Source organism: Pongo abelii, chromosome 6 (genome assembly GCF_028885655.2).
Source record: "Pongo abelii isolate AG06213 chromosome 6, NHGRI_mPonAbe1-v2.0_pri, whole genome shotgun sequence".
Classification (NCBI taxonomy): domain Eukaryota; kingdom Metazoa; phylum Chordata; class Mammalia; order Primates; family Hominidae; genus Pongo; species Pongo abelii.
Window position 1 is genome coordinate 104,582,948 of NC_071991.2, and position 14,196 is coordinate 104,597,143.

General features: G+C 38.0%; 1 protein-coding gene across 19 annotated transcripts in view; it reads left to right on the top strand.

Annotated features, from left to right (window-relative positions):
• Window positions 1-495: 495 nt before the first annotated feature.
• BCAP29 (B cell receptor associated protein 29) overlaps window positions 496-14,196 on the top strand; it is a 49,582-nt gene continuing 35,881 nt past the window's right edge. For 4 of the 19 annotated variants that reach the window (XM_054558919.1, XM_009243118.4, XM_009243120.4 and 1 more), the window contains exons 1-3: window positions 803-950; window positions 1,408-1,514; window positions 4,527-4,627. In XM_054558919.1, the coding sequence (XP_054414894.1) occupies window positions 1,423-1,514; window positions 4,527-4,627 (193 nt within the window). In that variant the 5' untranslated portion in view covers window positions 803-950; window positions 1,408-1,422. 19 annotated transcript variants of the gene reach the window in all.

The following is a 14,196-nucleotide window of genomic DNA, read 5'->3' on the forward strand; positions in this document are numbered from 1 at the left end:
ATCTCAAAAAAAAAAAAAAAAAAAAAATCTTCCTTATGGTTAATTTATTTTCAAAGTCTATTTTTCTATTTTTTCTGTTACATGTGATCCAGAATATTTGTGATACATTAAGAAAAAGCACCAACTTAAATGTGTTTTTGAATGTTTTATATTCTATAATTATCCATTTTCAACATTTGTTTACTATTCCCCAAATAATTGTCACCAGGATAGTACTTTTATTAAATTCCTGATACGTTGTCAATATTGAAAAAACTCAACAACTTAAATGTACACGCACAGTTTGAAAAGCTGGAAAATAGTAATTGAAAGAATATCCCCATACCCACCTTTCGTACCAGTCCCCAAACATCACGGTAAATAAAGTTTACTGTCTCTTCCCAGCCCATGGACGGGAACGGGAACGCCTACGGAATATGTTGTGACATACAGTTGATCCTAGGTTCTCCAGAACAAAATGCTGCACGACCACCTCATCCTGGCCCTTTATTAAATATAGCTTAATTCTGGACACAAACAGTTCCCACCATGAAGAGAGATTAAGTGACCGGAAAGGAGTGCGTCTTAAGCGCGTTCGCTGAATTTGCACCACCCAATCCAGCCCCGCCGCCCGGCGCCGCTCCTTAGACCTGGACCCCGGCACCCTCCCGCCGGGGCCGCACTTAGCAGTGGAAAGTCTGCTCTCCCGAAGAAGTTGCGCTCCGACTTCCAAGCATCAGGTCAAAAGTCTAACTCATTCTCTGACCCGCCGCCAATTAGAAAACAATTGTTGCCAATAAACGTGGTCGCGCCGCCTGTGACATCAGCTGGGACAGACCCGCGGGCGGGAGCCTGCGGGGCGGGAGGCGGGGTGGGGCCCTGGCTCCCCTCCCCCGCCCGGCCGCGGCGTGTGACGTCCCGCGCGTCGGCGGCCGCGGAGCAGCGCGGTGAGCCAGGCGGGCTGCCTGCGGGTAAGGGCGGCCGCGACCCGGGGACCCGTAGGCGCTAGGCCGCGGAGGGAGAGCGCCGCTGCCTGGTCTGGAGAAGCCCGCGGAGCTGGCCTGGCCCGACCTGGCCCGGCCAGGTCCGCGGCGCGGTGGTCGAAGGCCCGCGGCGCCTTCTGGGAGCGGGAGGGTCGGGAAGCCGGGCGTTGGTGGAGGGAGGCGTTGGGCTTCTGTCGCCGCGAAGCTGGCGGAAAAGGCAGTGGCCAGCGGGCCGCCTCGCCAGTTCCCACGACTCCCAGGGAGGTGGCGACACCCGCTTCCCGGGCCACCCTTTCCCCCTTCCTGACCGGGGTCCGTGCCGGCCTCCCCAGGTGGGAGAAGGTGGGACACTGTCCATCCCCTGGACAAAAACGCTGCGCCTCGGGGCCTTGAACCTGGTTTTGTTTGAAAGGAAGCAAGATAAAATAAGTGTTTCTCCATTTAGGTGTGAAGAAAAAAAATGACACTCCAATGGGCGGCAGTGGCAACCTTTCTTTATGCCGAAATAGGACTCATTTTAATCTTCTGCTTACCTTTTATTCCTCCTCAGAGGTAGGAAACCTTCAAATCGTTAACTGTGATAAATATTGGATCGTTCCTAATGTAAAATGGAAAAAGTTTTCTGAACATTAAAAAGTTTGGAAAGTCTTTGAAAATAAACTCACCTAACGAATTAGGTAGTATATAATGACAATATTAAAATAACATTTTATATAAAACTCTGTTACGTGTACAAGTGAAATAACTTTTTCTTCCCTTCTAAAAGAAAAGGCGCCTATACTTTTGATTCTGTTGATTACAGATACAATAAAGCAACGATTATACTTTTAACACCTGCCCTGCCTTGTCTCAGGTTTTACCTTTGTTTTATTGCCCCTGAATTGGAGCCATGAACTAAATAAATGTAAGTGGATAAATCATGTTTACAGTACAGCATGGGTGTAAAAGTGTTTCATTGAGGCACTGGAACAGCAATTTAGAAACCAAAACCAATAAATTATTCTTAGTTTTCGCCTTTGTAACCGTTAAATAGTTTCATTAATGTTTAATGACAATTTTACTACTTTTGATTTCACATAAAATTAATGAATGTATATTAAAAGTGCTGAATGTGAAAAGTATCACAACCACGTATTAGCATTAGTTCTTTAGTGACGGAACTTCTAAGGTCTTGAACCAAGTACAGTGTTTCAAGCCAAGCAGTGGCTCATTTTACCCTTGCAGTAATCTACTTTTTAGTCGTTTAGTTTTAGATCCAGAAATTTGATAGTATGAATGGGGAAATATACATGTAATAAAAATGCTGCAAGACATTTGTTCATACTCCTGACATAAAATAAAATATTTCATAAATGAGATCCTAGAGATAACCCACTAAAGTGTAGTAAAATCCCAGGACTGGGAGAAACTTCTTAAAGTTTCACCTTAGCTCAGGGTCCAGATAGTCTTTCACAACTGCTAACTTGCTCCTTACCTGCCTGGATTTCTGCTCTCTTCTGTCCTTCTCTATCAGCTAAGCTAAGCTCAGTAAGTTGTTTCTTACTAAAGAAAAAAAATTGAATCATACTGTAGGGTCTTTGATCTTATTTGATCCATTCCACCCATGTTCTATATATCACGTACTGAGACCCAGGAGGGCAAGTAGCCTAAGGTTACCTAGCTGGTAAGTGACAGATTCTAGAAAAAAATCTGGCTCTTAGTCCAGTGTTCTTTCTACTCCATCATGCTGCCTCTTATCCTGTAGGTTTTGTTTCAAACAGTAACACCCTGTTTTGCTTTTTGGTAATATTTGCAATGATAGAATCCTATATATACTCAAGAAGAAGAAAGATCTTGTATATAAACATCTAATTAATAGATAAGGCTTAAGGATTTGCAAAGAAGAAAAAATTGTCAGTTGATCTTTTCTCCATCAGAGTGATCTGTAACTTATGGATCAATATTTTTCTTCCTGCCAAATAAAAATTTTACCCATCCTGATCAAGTAGCTATTAGGTAGATGTGTGTATATTTGCATATGATATATAAATGTATTCTCATGTACAAATATAAAGAAAATACGGTATGTATGCATGCAGATCATTTACAGTATGTCCTATGTGTATCCACATCTTTTTATCTTTTATATTTGTGTCACCATAATCTTTAAAGAAAATATTTCATCATTTAGTCTCTATTATTTTCTTACATAACCCAGTGGTTAAAGGCACATGCTCAGAAATCAGGTCACCTATAACTGCATGTTACTAACCTTCGGCATGCTCTTGATCCTCTCTGATCTGTTTCCTCATCTCTCTAAAATGGAGATAGTACTAGTGTCTACCTCTTATGGTAGTTGTTGTAATTAAATGAGATAAAACATGTAAAAGTACTTAGAACCATAATGTAGTGAGAGCACAATAGGTATTAGCTATGATAAGGTGCTCAACTGCTAGTTGTTCCCTATGACAGGTCTCTTACGTTCCCTTTTACACCACACCAAACCTTGAAGAAATAAGTAAATTTACACTTGGACCTAGATCAAGATATTACCACTTATGTTCTCTTAAAAATATAAAATTTTATATTGCATAATTTAAATATTGGCTATATAAACTGCTTGGACTTGGAAGCAGAGACAAAAGGAACCAATTCATCTGTATGAATCTCTCTCACCCCACCAATTTCTAGTGGTTACTTAAAGTTGTCCTAATCTTAAATCTTAAATGTGTCCTAATCTTAAAGTGAAACTGTTTTTTTCAAGTTGTAAGTGCTTGAAGCTATTTAAATGCTTACTACATTTTTCTGCCTCCTTTCGACTAAAGTGTTACTCATTTAAATTGCCCTTGTACGAAGTTTGTTACCTTTCCTACTGCGTGATGGATTATTTTGTCACTTTGCCATTTATAACCCATGCTTTCTTACTACCGTCATTGTTTATACTGTTCAATCCAGCTAATTTCCCCATCTCATTTCTCTACGTTCACATCTTTATCTGTAGTAATTACATGGTTTTTTATATATAGTGTGTGAGTGTGAAAATTATCAAGCTACATATTTAAGATTTTTTCAATTTATGTATATAATACCTGGGTAGTTTTTATAATTCCCTCATGGTTAAAGTAGAGAAACTTTTACTTGGAGTATATGTTAAAAGTGTACTATATAAAAATCAGAGTTAGACCCCACTCCTGAAATGTTGCCAGTTGTTAGAACAATATATCTTTATTTCTAAGTCATTGCTCTGACCATGAAAAAGATACAGAGTAGTAGCTTCTGTCAACAATGTAATATTTTACTACTGCAAGAATTCCTTTTTAAGGTTTTGCTCATGTGTGGTTTACTTTTAGAATATTTAAGCCACCAGACAGAGGATAATCAAATATCAGGTTGTTATTAAATTTGAAAGAGTTGTTTTTTAATTCAAGAGATATTCTGTCATGTCAGAATTAATAAATTTTAAAATTAAATTTCTGTAATTTTCACTTGCTACAAAATTACTGAAATGTTACTTCAGTATTTAAAAAGTATTTCAAAACTTTATTTTAGTTTTTTTATACCTAATATAATTGTATTGCTTTACAGATGGCAGAAGATTTTTTCATTTAATGTCTGGGGTAAAATTGCAACTTTTTGGAACAAGGCTTTCCTTACCATTATCATCCTGTTGATTGTTCTGTTTCTAGGTAAGTACTAGATCCCTTCTTTGAATAAATATAACTCTATTGTTTTTTAAATGAATTTCTTACTTTTTAATTAATAGAGTTGATGTTACAATTGGTGTACAGTTGACTTTATATAGTATATTCATAGTACATAGAGTGGATACTGATATATTGATACACAGTTGATAGATACTACCATTCTATATGTTCAAGCTTAAGTTTCAACAGGGCACAATGATTCTTAACCCCTTCTAGGTTATTTTAAGATTTAAATGCTGTATAATAATGCATACCTTGCTGTTCAGAGTTACCAGACTTTATTTTTCATGGTGTTGTCTCTCCTTTGTTACTGTGATGTCCTACGCACCCAGGAGCTTAACTGTTAGAAAGGCAAATAAAAGAATACAATCATTAGGCTCTCCAAAGGAGTCTTAGATGCAGGGTGTGGATTTGGACTGGATTAAAAAATAAACATGGCCGGGCGCGGTGGCTCATGCCTGTAATCCTAGCACTTTGGGAGGCCAAGGTGGGAGGATTGCCTGAGTCCAGGAGTTTGAGACTAGCCTGGGCAACATAGCAAAACCTTATCTTTACAAAAAATGTAAAAATTAGCCAGGTGTGGTGATGTGCACCCATAGTCCCAGCTACTCGGGAGGCTGAGAGACTGGAGGATTGCCTGAGCCCAGAAGTTCAAGGTTGCAGTGAACTATTGCACTCCAGCCTGAGCAACAGAGCAAGACTATTCCTTAAAAAAACAAACAAACAAACAAAAACTGCAACATAGATTTGGGGACTACTGCAAAAATTTGAATATGGAGTGATTGTATAATATTAGGGAATTTATGTTAACTTTAGTTGTAATAACAGCATTGTTACATAGCAGGGTCCGCAACCTATATAGCCTGTGGGCCAAATGCCTATTTTTGTAAATAAAGTTTTATTGGGAAATGACCATGCCCGTTTGTTTACATAATGTCTGTACTTGTTTTTCAGCATGTTTTAAATTTTCATAGTAACAGTATTTTAAAAATTAAAAGTAGACCTTTAGGTTCTTGTCAAACCAGAAGTTCCATGAGTCTTAATAATCACCATGTTTTTCCACTTGTTACTGAGCTCAGAGAAATTAAGTGACTTGTCTAAGATTACCCAGCTACTTCTTGAAATGCCCCTTCTTGCACAGAGTATGTTTTCCCTCAGAATTCCCTCAGAGTTGTTGTGTTGTTGGTTAAGTAGGATTTAGAGAGGCGAACTTGGGACCCTAACCGCCGTCTTTGTCACTGTTTTGTGAGAAAATGTCTTCCATGTTCCAAACCACCAATCTCTCAAATAGAATCCTCTTTATAAAACTAAGAACATCTGGTATGAGAAGGGATGGTATTGTCAAAAACAGAAAGGTATGAATGATTTGTGCCTCTTTTCAAGATGTAAATATTTGTCTCGTGGTACATTATTAATGTTATGGATTGAGTCTCTAGCCGTATAACTAGTTACAAGAAGTTAGTAAAGAAGAGTAAGGAAAACCGGTTCCAGTTCTGCCACCAGCTAACTAAAGGACCTTTGAAATGGCTTTTATTTCTCTGGGTTTGATTTATTCATCTTGTGAAATGTAGGGAGAGATGGAAATAATCTCTGCAGCTCCTGATTTTATGATTTTCTAACTCTAAAATTATCACAAAAATTTCTACTGAAAACTGTCACTTATCATGTAAGGGAGGGGAGTTGTAGTATAAGTTCTTTTGGTTACATTAGAAACAAACTTGGCCGGGCGCAGTGGCTCACCTCTGTAATCCCAGCACGTCAGAAGACCAAGGCAGGTGGATCAACCTAAGGTCAGGAATTCCAGACCAGCTTGGCCAACGTGGTGAAACCCTGTCTCTACCAAAAATAGAAAAATTAGCTGGGCATGGGGGCACGTGCCTGCAATCCCAGCTACTCAGGAAACTGAGGCAGGAGAATTGTTTGAATCCGAGAGGCAGAGGTTGCAGTGAGCCGAGATCGTGCCATTGCACTCCAGCCTGGGCGACAAGAATGAAACTCCATCTCAAAAAAAAAGAAACCAACTTGAACTCACTTGACCAAAAAAGGAAAAATTTGTAATAAAATACGGGGTTGTTGCAGAGTAGCCCAAGAAAGGAAGGAAGCCAAATTCCAGGGAGGGATTAGTACCTGAAACTGAAATGTCCTTTTCTTGGCCATACATTTTCCCTATATATACTTCATTCTTTTTTATTATGGACTCTGATATTCTGTCTATCTCCAAGGCAGTAAATGGGTACCAAACAGCTGCCAGGTGTTACCATTCCAGACATATGCAAGGATTAATTCATCATCTCTGAATCCCAATTCCACATCAAAGGAAAAAAAAATTGGACCAGCTAGCACCAGGTATCTACTCCTCGTCTCCTATAACCAGGAAGGTCACAAGGGAGAATCATGACTGCTGGCTGAAGCCTGCATCTTTGGGTAAACAGGGTAATTAATTTCCAGAGAACAAGGACATCATCCATAGTTAAGGCAGCCAGATAGGTGCTTATCCTCTAGGTCTCCATCCAAAATGGAGTAATGACACCTACTTTCGTGTTTTAAGATTTAAACGCAGTAACATATGTAAAGTGCAGAGTCTGATGTTCCAGTCCCCAACAATGATGTAAATAATGCAAAACCAGTGGATTACTCATGCTTAATTTATATTTTACTTGGAAATTTATTTCCTTTTTCTTGGTTATCTCTCTAAATAAGGTAACTTTTTTGTACATTTTCTTTTTATATGTATTTATTCTTTTTTTTGTGTGTGTGTGACGGGGTCTCACTCTGTCACCAAGGCTGAAATGCAGTGGTGTGATCTCGGCTCACTGCAACCTCCACTTTCCAGGCTCAAGTAATTCTTCAGCTGCAGCGTCCCAAGTAGCTGGGACTACAGGCAAGAGCCACCAACCCCTGGCTAATTTTTGTTTTTTTTTTAATAGAGACAGGGTTTTGTCATGTTGCCCAGACTGGTCCCAAACTCCTGAGCTCAAAGCGATCCACCCACCTCAGCTTCCCAAAGTGCTGGGATTACAGGCATGAGCCACTGCACCCAGCCAAAATAAAGTAGCTATTAAGAAGTATTTATATTCTTAGAGCCAACACTAACTGAGTGTGTGCATACAAGTGTGTGTGCATGTGTGTATTTTAGGTGCTGGTAAAAGACAGAATGGAAGTGGGAATTTCAAGAGTATGTTTAGTGTTAGCAGAAATGCATCCCAGGAATTTGAAAGTTTCCATAACTGATCTAAAATTGGATCATCTTCAGATGGTTTATAGAAAATTGACTGTATGTCACATCCTTCCCTTATTGTTGACTCCATTCCATTTTTCAGACATAGTTACCATTTTAGTATACAGGTGATGTATTCTACAGGTATGTTTCCATGACCATTGACATTAATAAACCTTTTTAATATTGTTAGTTAATCTTCAGCTTTTCTGCATAATGGATTCAGGAGTATTATTCCCGTTTAATTACCAAGAAAGATTAATCACAAAGCATAATGATCCTTCATAGTACTCACTATTTGCCTGTTCAAAATAAGTCATAAATATATATTATCTTTGTTTGTTGGTTTTTTGGTAGTGGTTGGCATGCTCTTACTATATTATTGAGGCAATCTGAGAAATGACAAAGGGGAAATAGCCATTAAGATACAGGAAATTTTCTAAAGATCATTTAAGAGACTACTTTATATAACTATGCAGATAAATTGGAAAACCTAGATAAAATGTATAATTTTGTAGAAAAATATAATTTACCAAATGAACACCAATAGATACAGAAAATTTAAGCAGAGTAATTTATATAGAAAAATTATAGAAAGTTATCAAAAAGGACCCCTATTTCAAAAAAAAAAGCAAAAAACCAGATAGTTTTATAAGAAACCCTACTGCTTTCAGAAAACAGATATTACTACTGCTTCTTAAACTATTCTAGAATTTAAAGAAAACTTCAAATTGTGCAGCGCTAGAAAAAAGCAAGCTGTAGAATTGAAAATAAGTCAGAACAAATGAACTGAATAGTACATCAGATTGCAGTATACAACACAGAGAAAAATAATTACTCTTGAACATAGTACTCTTAACTTTTTACCTCCCTGGTAGGGTACATTTTAAGAACCAAGAGGATTACAATGAAATCTGAAACTTTATAATAGTTTTATTGTTGGTAATTTAAAAGTTGTTTTATGTATAGTGCAGCATCAAGCAAATTAGTGTGTTCATGGTATTAGAAACTGAGACTTTCAGGAATAGATATGGCATACAAATATAAAGTCAAAAATTAAGAATTTTTAAGGTTCTAGAGTGATTTATTTGGATTTTATTTTGGAGTATGGAAATGTGGAACTAGATAGAGGTGGTAGTTGCACAGCATTGTGAATATACTAAGCACGACTGAATTGTTCACTTTAAAGTGTTTACTTTTATGTTACATGAATTTTGCCTCAATAAATTAAAATAATTTTGTTAAAGACATAGGAGTCTGGCTTTGGTCATAGCAAAACGGGTGGTATTAGACTATTTCTTCTGTGTTAAAAATTATGAACCCACGATAAAATACGAAAAAAGGTATTTGAAGGCCTTGTAGAGCAACCAAAAGCAGGCAGAAACTAGAAGGACGTCAACCCTTAAAAGAAGGGAATCATACTGGGTGTGATCACATTTATATAGCCTTTCTTCCAACCACTTTCCAGTCATGTGGCATAGACAACTATATAGAACTCAAAGCAAAAAGACAGTCTTACTGACTTAAGGGGTCAGAGGTCAGATAGATGCGAAAATAAGAAGGATGTCTAAGAAAGGAGAGAACCCAAAAAGGGAACCCCAAAATCCACATGTAAACTCCCCTTAAATTCTTGGTTGACTCTTCAACCATGGATGTGTAGGAAAGATTCCAAGGAGATTAATGAAAAGGAACAGCCAGCAGAAAGCAGCAAGGCTGAGAATAAATTTTGGCTGCTGGCCACCAAGGAGAGACAGAGTTTGGAGTATGAGCCTCGTCACGTTAGAGGGGCTTAGTAAAGACCTTGAACCTTTACACTAAAATCACAGAAGGGCTACTCCTTAGGAATAGAGACTATATCCCAGGAATTAGAAATTTACTATAACTAAGGCCTAAAGCAAAACAGACTTACTCTAAAAAAGTATAAAAATCAAGCCTCTCCAAACAGCTGTAAACTGTACATCAGCAGTCCCCACCCTCTTTGGCACCAGGAACCAGCTTCATTGAAGACAGTTTTTCCATATGCAGGAGCAGGGGATGGTTTCGGGATGATTCAAGCACATTAAATTTATATGCACTTCATTTCTATTATTATTACATTGTAATATATAATGAAATAATTATGCAACTCACCATAATGTAGAATCACTGAGAGCCCTGAGCTTGTTTCCTGCAACTGGACATTCTCATCTGGGGATGGTGGGAGATGGTGGCAGATCATCAGGCATTAGATTCTCATAAGAAGCGTGCCACCTAGATCCCTTGCATGCGCAGTTCACAATAAGGCTTGCACTCCTATGAGAATCTAATGCCACCACTGATTTGATAGCTTGGGCAGTAATGTCAGCGATAAGGAGTGGCTGTAAATACAGATGAAGCTTTGCTCACTGACCTGCCAATCACCTCCTGCTGTGCAGCCCAGTTCCTGACAGGCCGTGGAGCAGTACAGGTGCATGGCTTTGGGAGTTGGGGACCCCTGCTGTACATAATCTTTGCAAGGGCACATGAATATACTAAACTCTCTTCACCAAGATACACTATATTCTGGGCCATAAAACAAGTCTCAATAAATACAAAGGATTGAAGTCCTACCAAGGATTGGAATCATATAGAGTATGGGGGTTTTGTTTTTGTTGTTTTATAGAGACAGACTTTCGCTTTGTTGCCCAGGCTGGTCTGAAACTCCTGGCCTCAAGTGATCCTCCCCGTTCCCAGAATGCTGGGATTACAGATGAGAGCTACTGTGCCCAGCCCCTACAGAGTGTGAAAATAGAAATCAGTAACAGAAATCTGGAAAACCTATACATGTTTGAAAATTAAACAAGACTTGTTAGTAATCCTAGGGTCAAAGAACTCACAAAGGAAATTAGAAAATGTTTTAACTGAACAATAATGGAAATACAATATATTAAAGTTTTAAGATGCCATTAAAGCACTGCTTAAAGGAAAAATTATAGGTTTGAATGTTTATTTTTAAAAAAGATGTAAAATCAGTGATTTTAGTTTCCACCTTAATAATATCTACCCATTATATTGAATATTGACAGTGAAAAAAATAATATTCACTCAGTTGTTTTTTTTAAAGATTTAGAAAGAAGCTTTTTCATTCTGATGAAGATCTACAAAAAACCTCAAGCTAGCATCATACTTAAATATCAAAGGCTTCCCCCGTAAGATTGGAAACAAGGCAAGGATATTTACACTCTGTTTATTCATTTGAGTAATAGATATCCTAGCCAGGGTAAATAAGTCATGAAAGAAATGAAAGGCTTAAAGATTGCAAAGAAAGAAGTAAAATGTCCTTATTTGCAGATGACATGATTATTTATATAGAAAATCCTGGCCTGGCACAGTGGCTCACTCCTGTAATCCCACCACTTTGGGAGGCTGAGGTGGGCAGATTGCTCAAGCTCAGGAGTTCCAGACCAGCCTGGGCAACATGGCTAAACCCCATCTCTACCAGAAAGTACAAAAATTAGCCAGGTGTGGTGGCTCACGCTTGTAGTCCCAGCTACTCAGAAGGCTGAGGTGGGAGAGTTGCTTGAGCCCAAGAGGTCGAGGCTGCAGTGAGATGTGATCACATCACTGCACTCCAGCCTGGGTGACAAAGCCAGACCCTGTCTCAGAAAAAAGAAAGAAAGAAAGAGATAATCCTAAAGTATCTACAAGAAAGCTCTTATGTCAAAGAAATTAATATAGTGGGGTCACAAAATACAGATGGGTCAGTATACAAAAATTCAGTATATCAGTAATTGTATTTCTATACTATAAGCAGTAAACAATAGGCAAATGACATTTTTAAAAATTGCTTTTCTAAGTACACCAAGAAGCCTAAAAACCTTAGAAATAAACTTTATAAAAGAGGCACAACAGATCTATACAGAAAACTACAAAAACATTGCTGAAAGAAATTAAAGAAGATGAAAATAAATGGGGATTTTTCATCAGTTGGAATACTCAATATTATTAAAATGTTTGTTCTTCCAAAATTCTACGGACATAACACAGTCCCAATGAGAAACCCAACAGGCATTTTTGTAGCAGTTGATCAGTTGCTTCTAAAATTTATGCAGACATGCAAAGAACTCATATAACAGTCAAAAAATCTTTACAAATAACAAAATTGGGAGACTCACACTACCAGATTTCAACAGTAAAGGGGAAAATAAAAACAGGTTAGTGGGCTTTATCTAATCAGTTGAAAGCCTTAATAGAGCAAAGATTGACCTCCTCTGAGCAAAAAGGAATTTTGCCCGCAGGTTGCTTTTGGACTCAAGATGTATTTCTTCCCTGAATCTCCAGACTGCCAGTCTACCCTCCAGATTTTAAACTTAACAAGCCTCTACGAGCATATGAGCCAGTTCCTTAAAATAAATCTCAAGCTCTCTCTCTTTCTTTCTCTCTCTCTTTCTCTTTCTGCCCCCGTACCACTCTTCCCCATACACACACACACACACACCCCCCCACACCAACCCACCCGCTATTGGTTCTTTTTCCCTGGAGAACCCTTACTAATACACCATCTTAACTAAGTAATCAAATTTAGCATCAAAAAGTATGAGACAAACTAACATTACACAGCATAAATTATGAGGGATTCTTTCCAAAAGTATTAAACCTTATCCAATCAAGTATTTGTTTTATTTTATTTTGACTTTCTGAGGCCTGGCAGAACCAATCAAGTCTGACTTCTAGTTTTCTAAAAATACAGGAGTTAAAGAAATTGGACTACACTCAGACAAATTCAGAATGTGAGAACTTTCTTTGTGCTTATTTATTTTTTAATATTTAAAAAAAGAGACAGGGTCTCGCCATTTTGCTCATTCTGGTCTCAATCTCCTGGCCTCATGCTATCCTTCTGCCTCTGCTTCCCAAAGTGCTGGGATTACAGGTGTTAGCCACCACACCCAGCCAGAATGTGAGAACTTTCTAGAAAACAGTTGGCCTGGCACCTTTTTTAAAAAGTACTGTATGTCAAGAGACTACAGAAACATAACTATATGTAATGAGTATCCATTATAAAATTCTCAGTTTGAAAAAAATTCTATGAAAGACATTTGGGAGACAAATAAAGCAAATAACCCAATTTAAAAATGGGTAAAGGATCTGAATACATATTTTTCCAAAGATGATATACAAATGATCAACAAGCACATGAAAAGATGTTCAACAGCATTAGCCATCAGAGAAATGCAAATCAAAACCACAAAGAAATGCCACTTTACACCCACTAGGATGACTATAATCAAAAATATAATAACAAGTGTTGCCGAGGATATGGAGAAATTGGAACCAACATATACTGCTTGTGGGAATGTAAAGTAGTACAGCTGCTTTGGAATACAGTTTGGCAGTTCCTCAAAAATTAAACATAGAGTTACCATACGGCCCAGCAGTTCATCTCTTAGGTATGTACCAAAAGAAATGAAAGCATATGTCGATATGAAACTTGCACATGAATGTTCATAGCAGCATTATTCATAATAGTCAGAAGGTGGAAACAGCTCAATGCCATCAACCAATGAATAGATAAACCAAATGTTACCACATTCATACAATGGAATATTATTCAGCCATAAAAGTAATGAAGTACTGACTACAGTGCAGACGAACTTTGAAAGCATTATGCTAAGTGAAGGAAGCCAGACACAAAAGAGCAGATAGTATATGATTCAATTTATATGAAATGTCTGGAACAGGTAGTTCTGTAGAGACAGAAAGCAGATTGCTGGTCACCAGGAGCTGAGGGATGTGTATAGATTTTCTTTGTGGGGTGACCAAAATGTTCTGAAATTAGATAATGGTAATGGTTATACAACTTTGTGACTATACTAAAAACTACTGAATTATACATTTTAAAGAGGTAAATTTTTATGGTATGTGAATTATATCTCAATAAAGCTACTAAAAATAAAATAGTAGTCAAAATGGCCCCAGTTTTCTAACTGGAGTTCCTTGTGTGGCAATAACTCTTACCCAAGACTTCTGTTGGTCACATGAAAGGGGAGCATTCAAACTTGTTCATATACTTCCACTGGCTTTTAAGACCTTATAAGGCAGATGCCTTCCCTAGTACATACAAGAATCCAGGAACTAAGAATGCACTCAATGTAGACCCTTATAAGCTGACATCTATTTTCCGCTGGAAAGAAGTGGTTCCCCTGCATCTGAGACTTCCCAGAACTGAAAGCATCAAAGGAGCAGCTGTCTGAACATTTCCAGTAGCAGCTGCTATGCACTAGTCGGAGGAGTGTATGCCACCATAGATCAAATCCCATTTTAACAAACTTATGCCAGTGGAAATTTCAATATAACCAAATATTTTGAAAATCTCAAT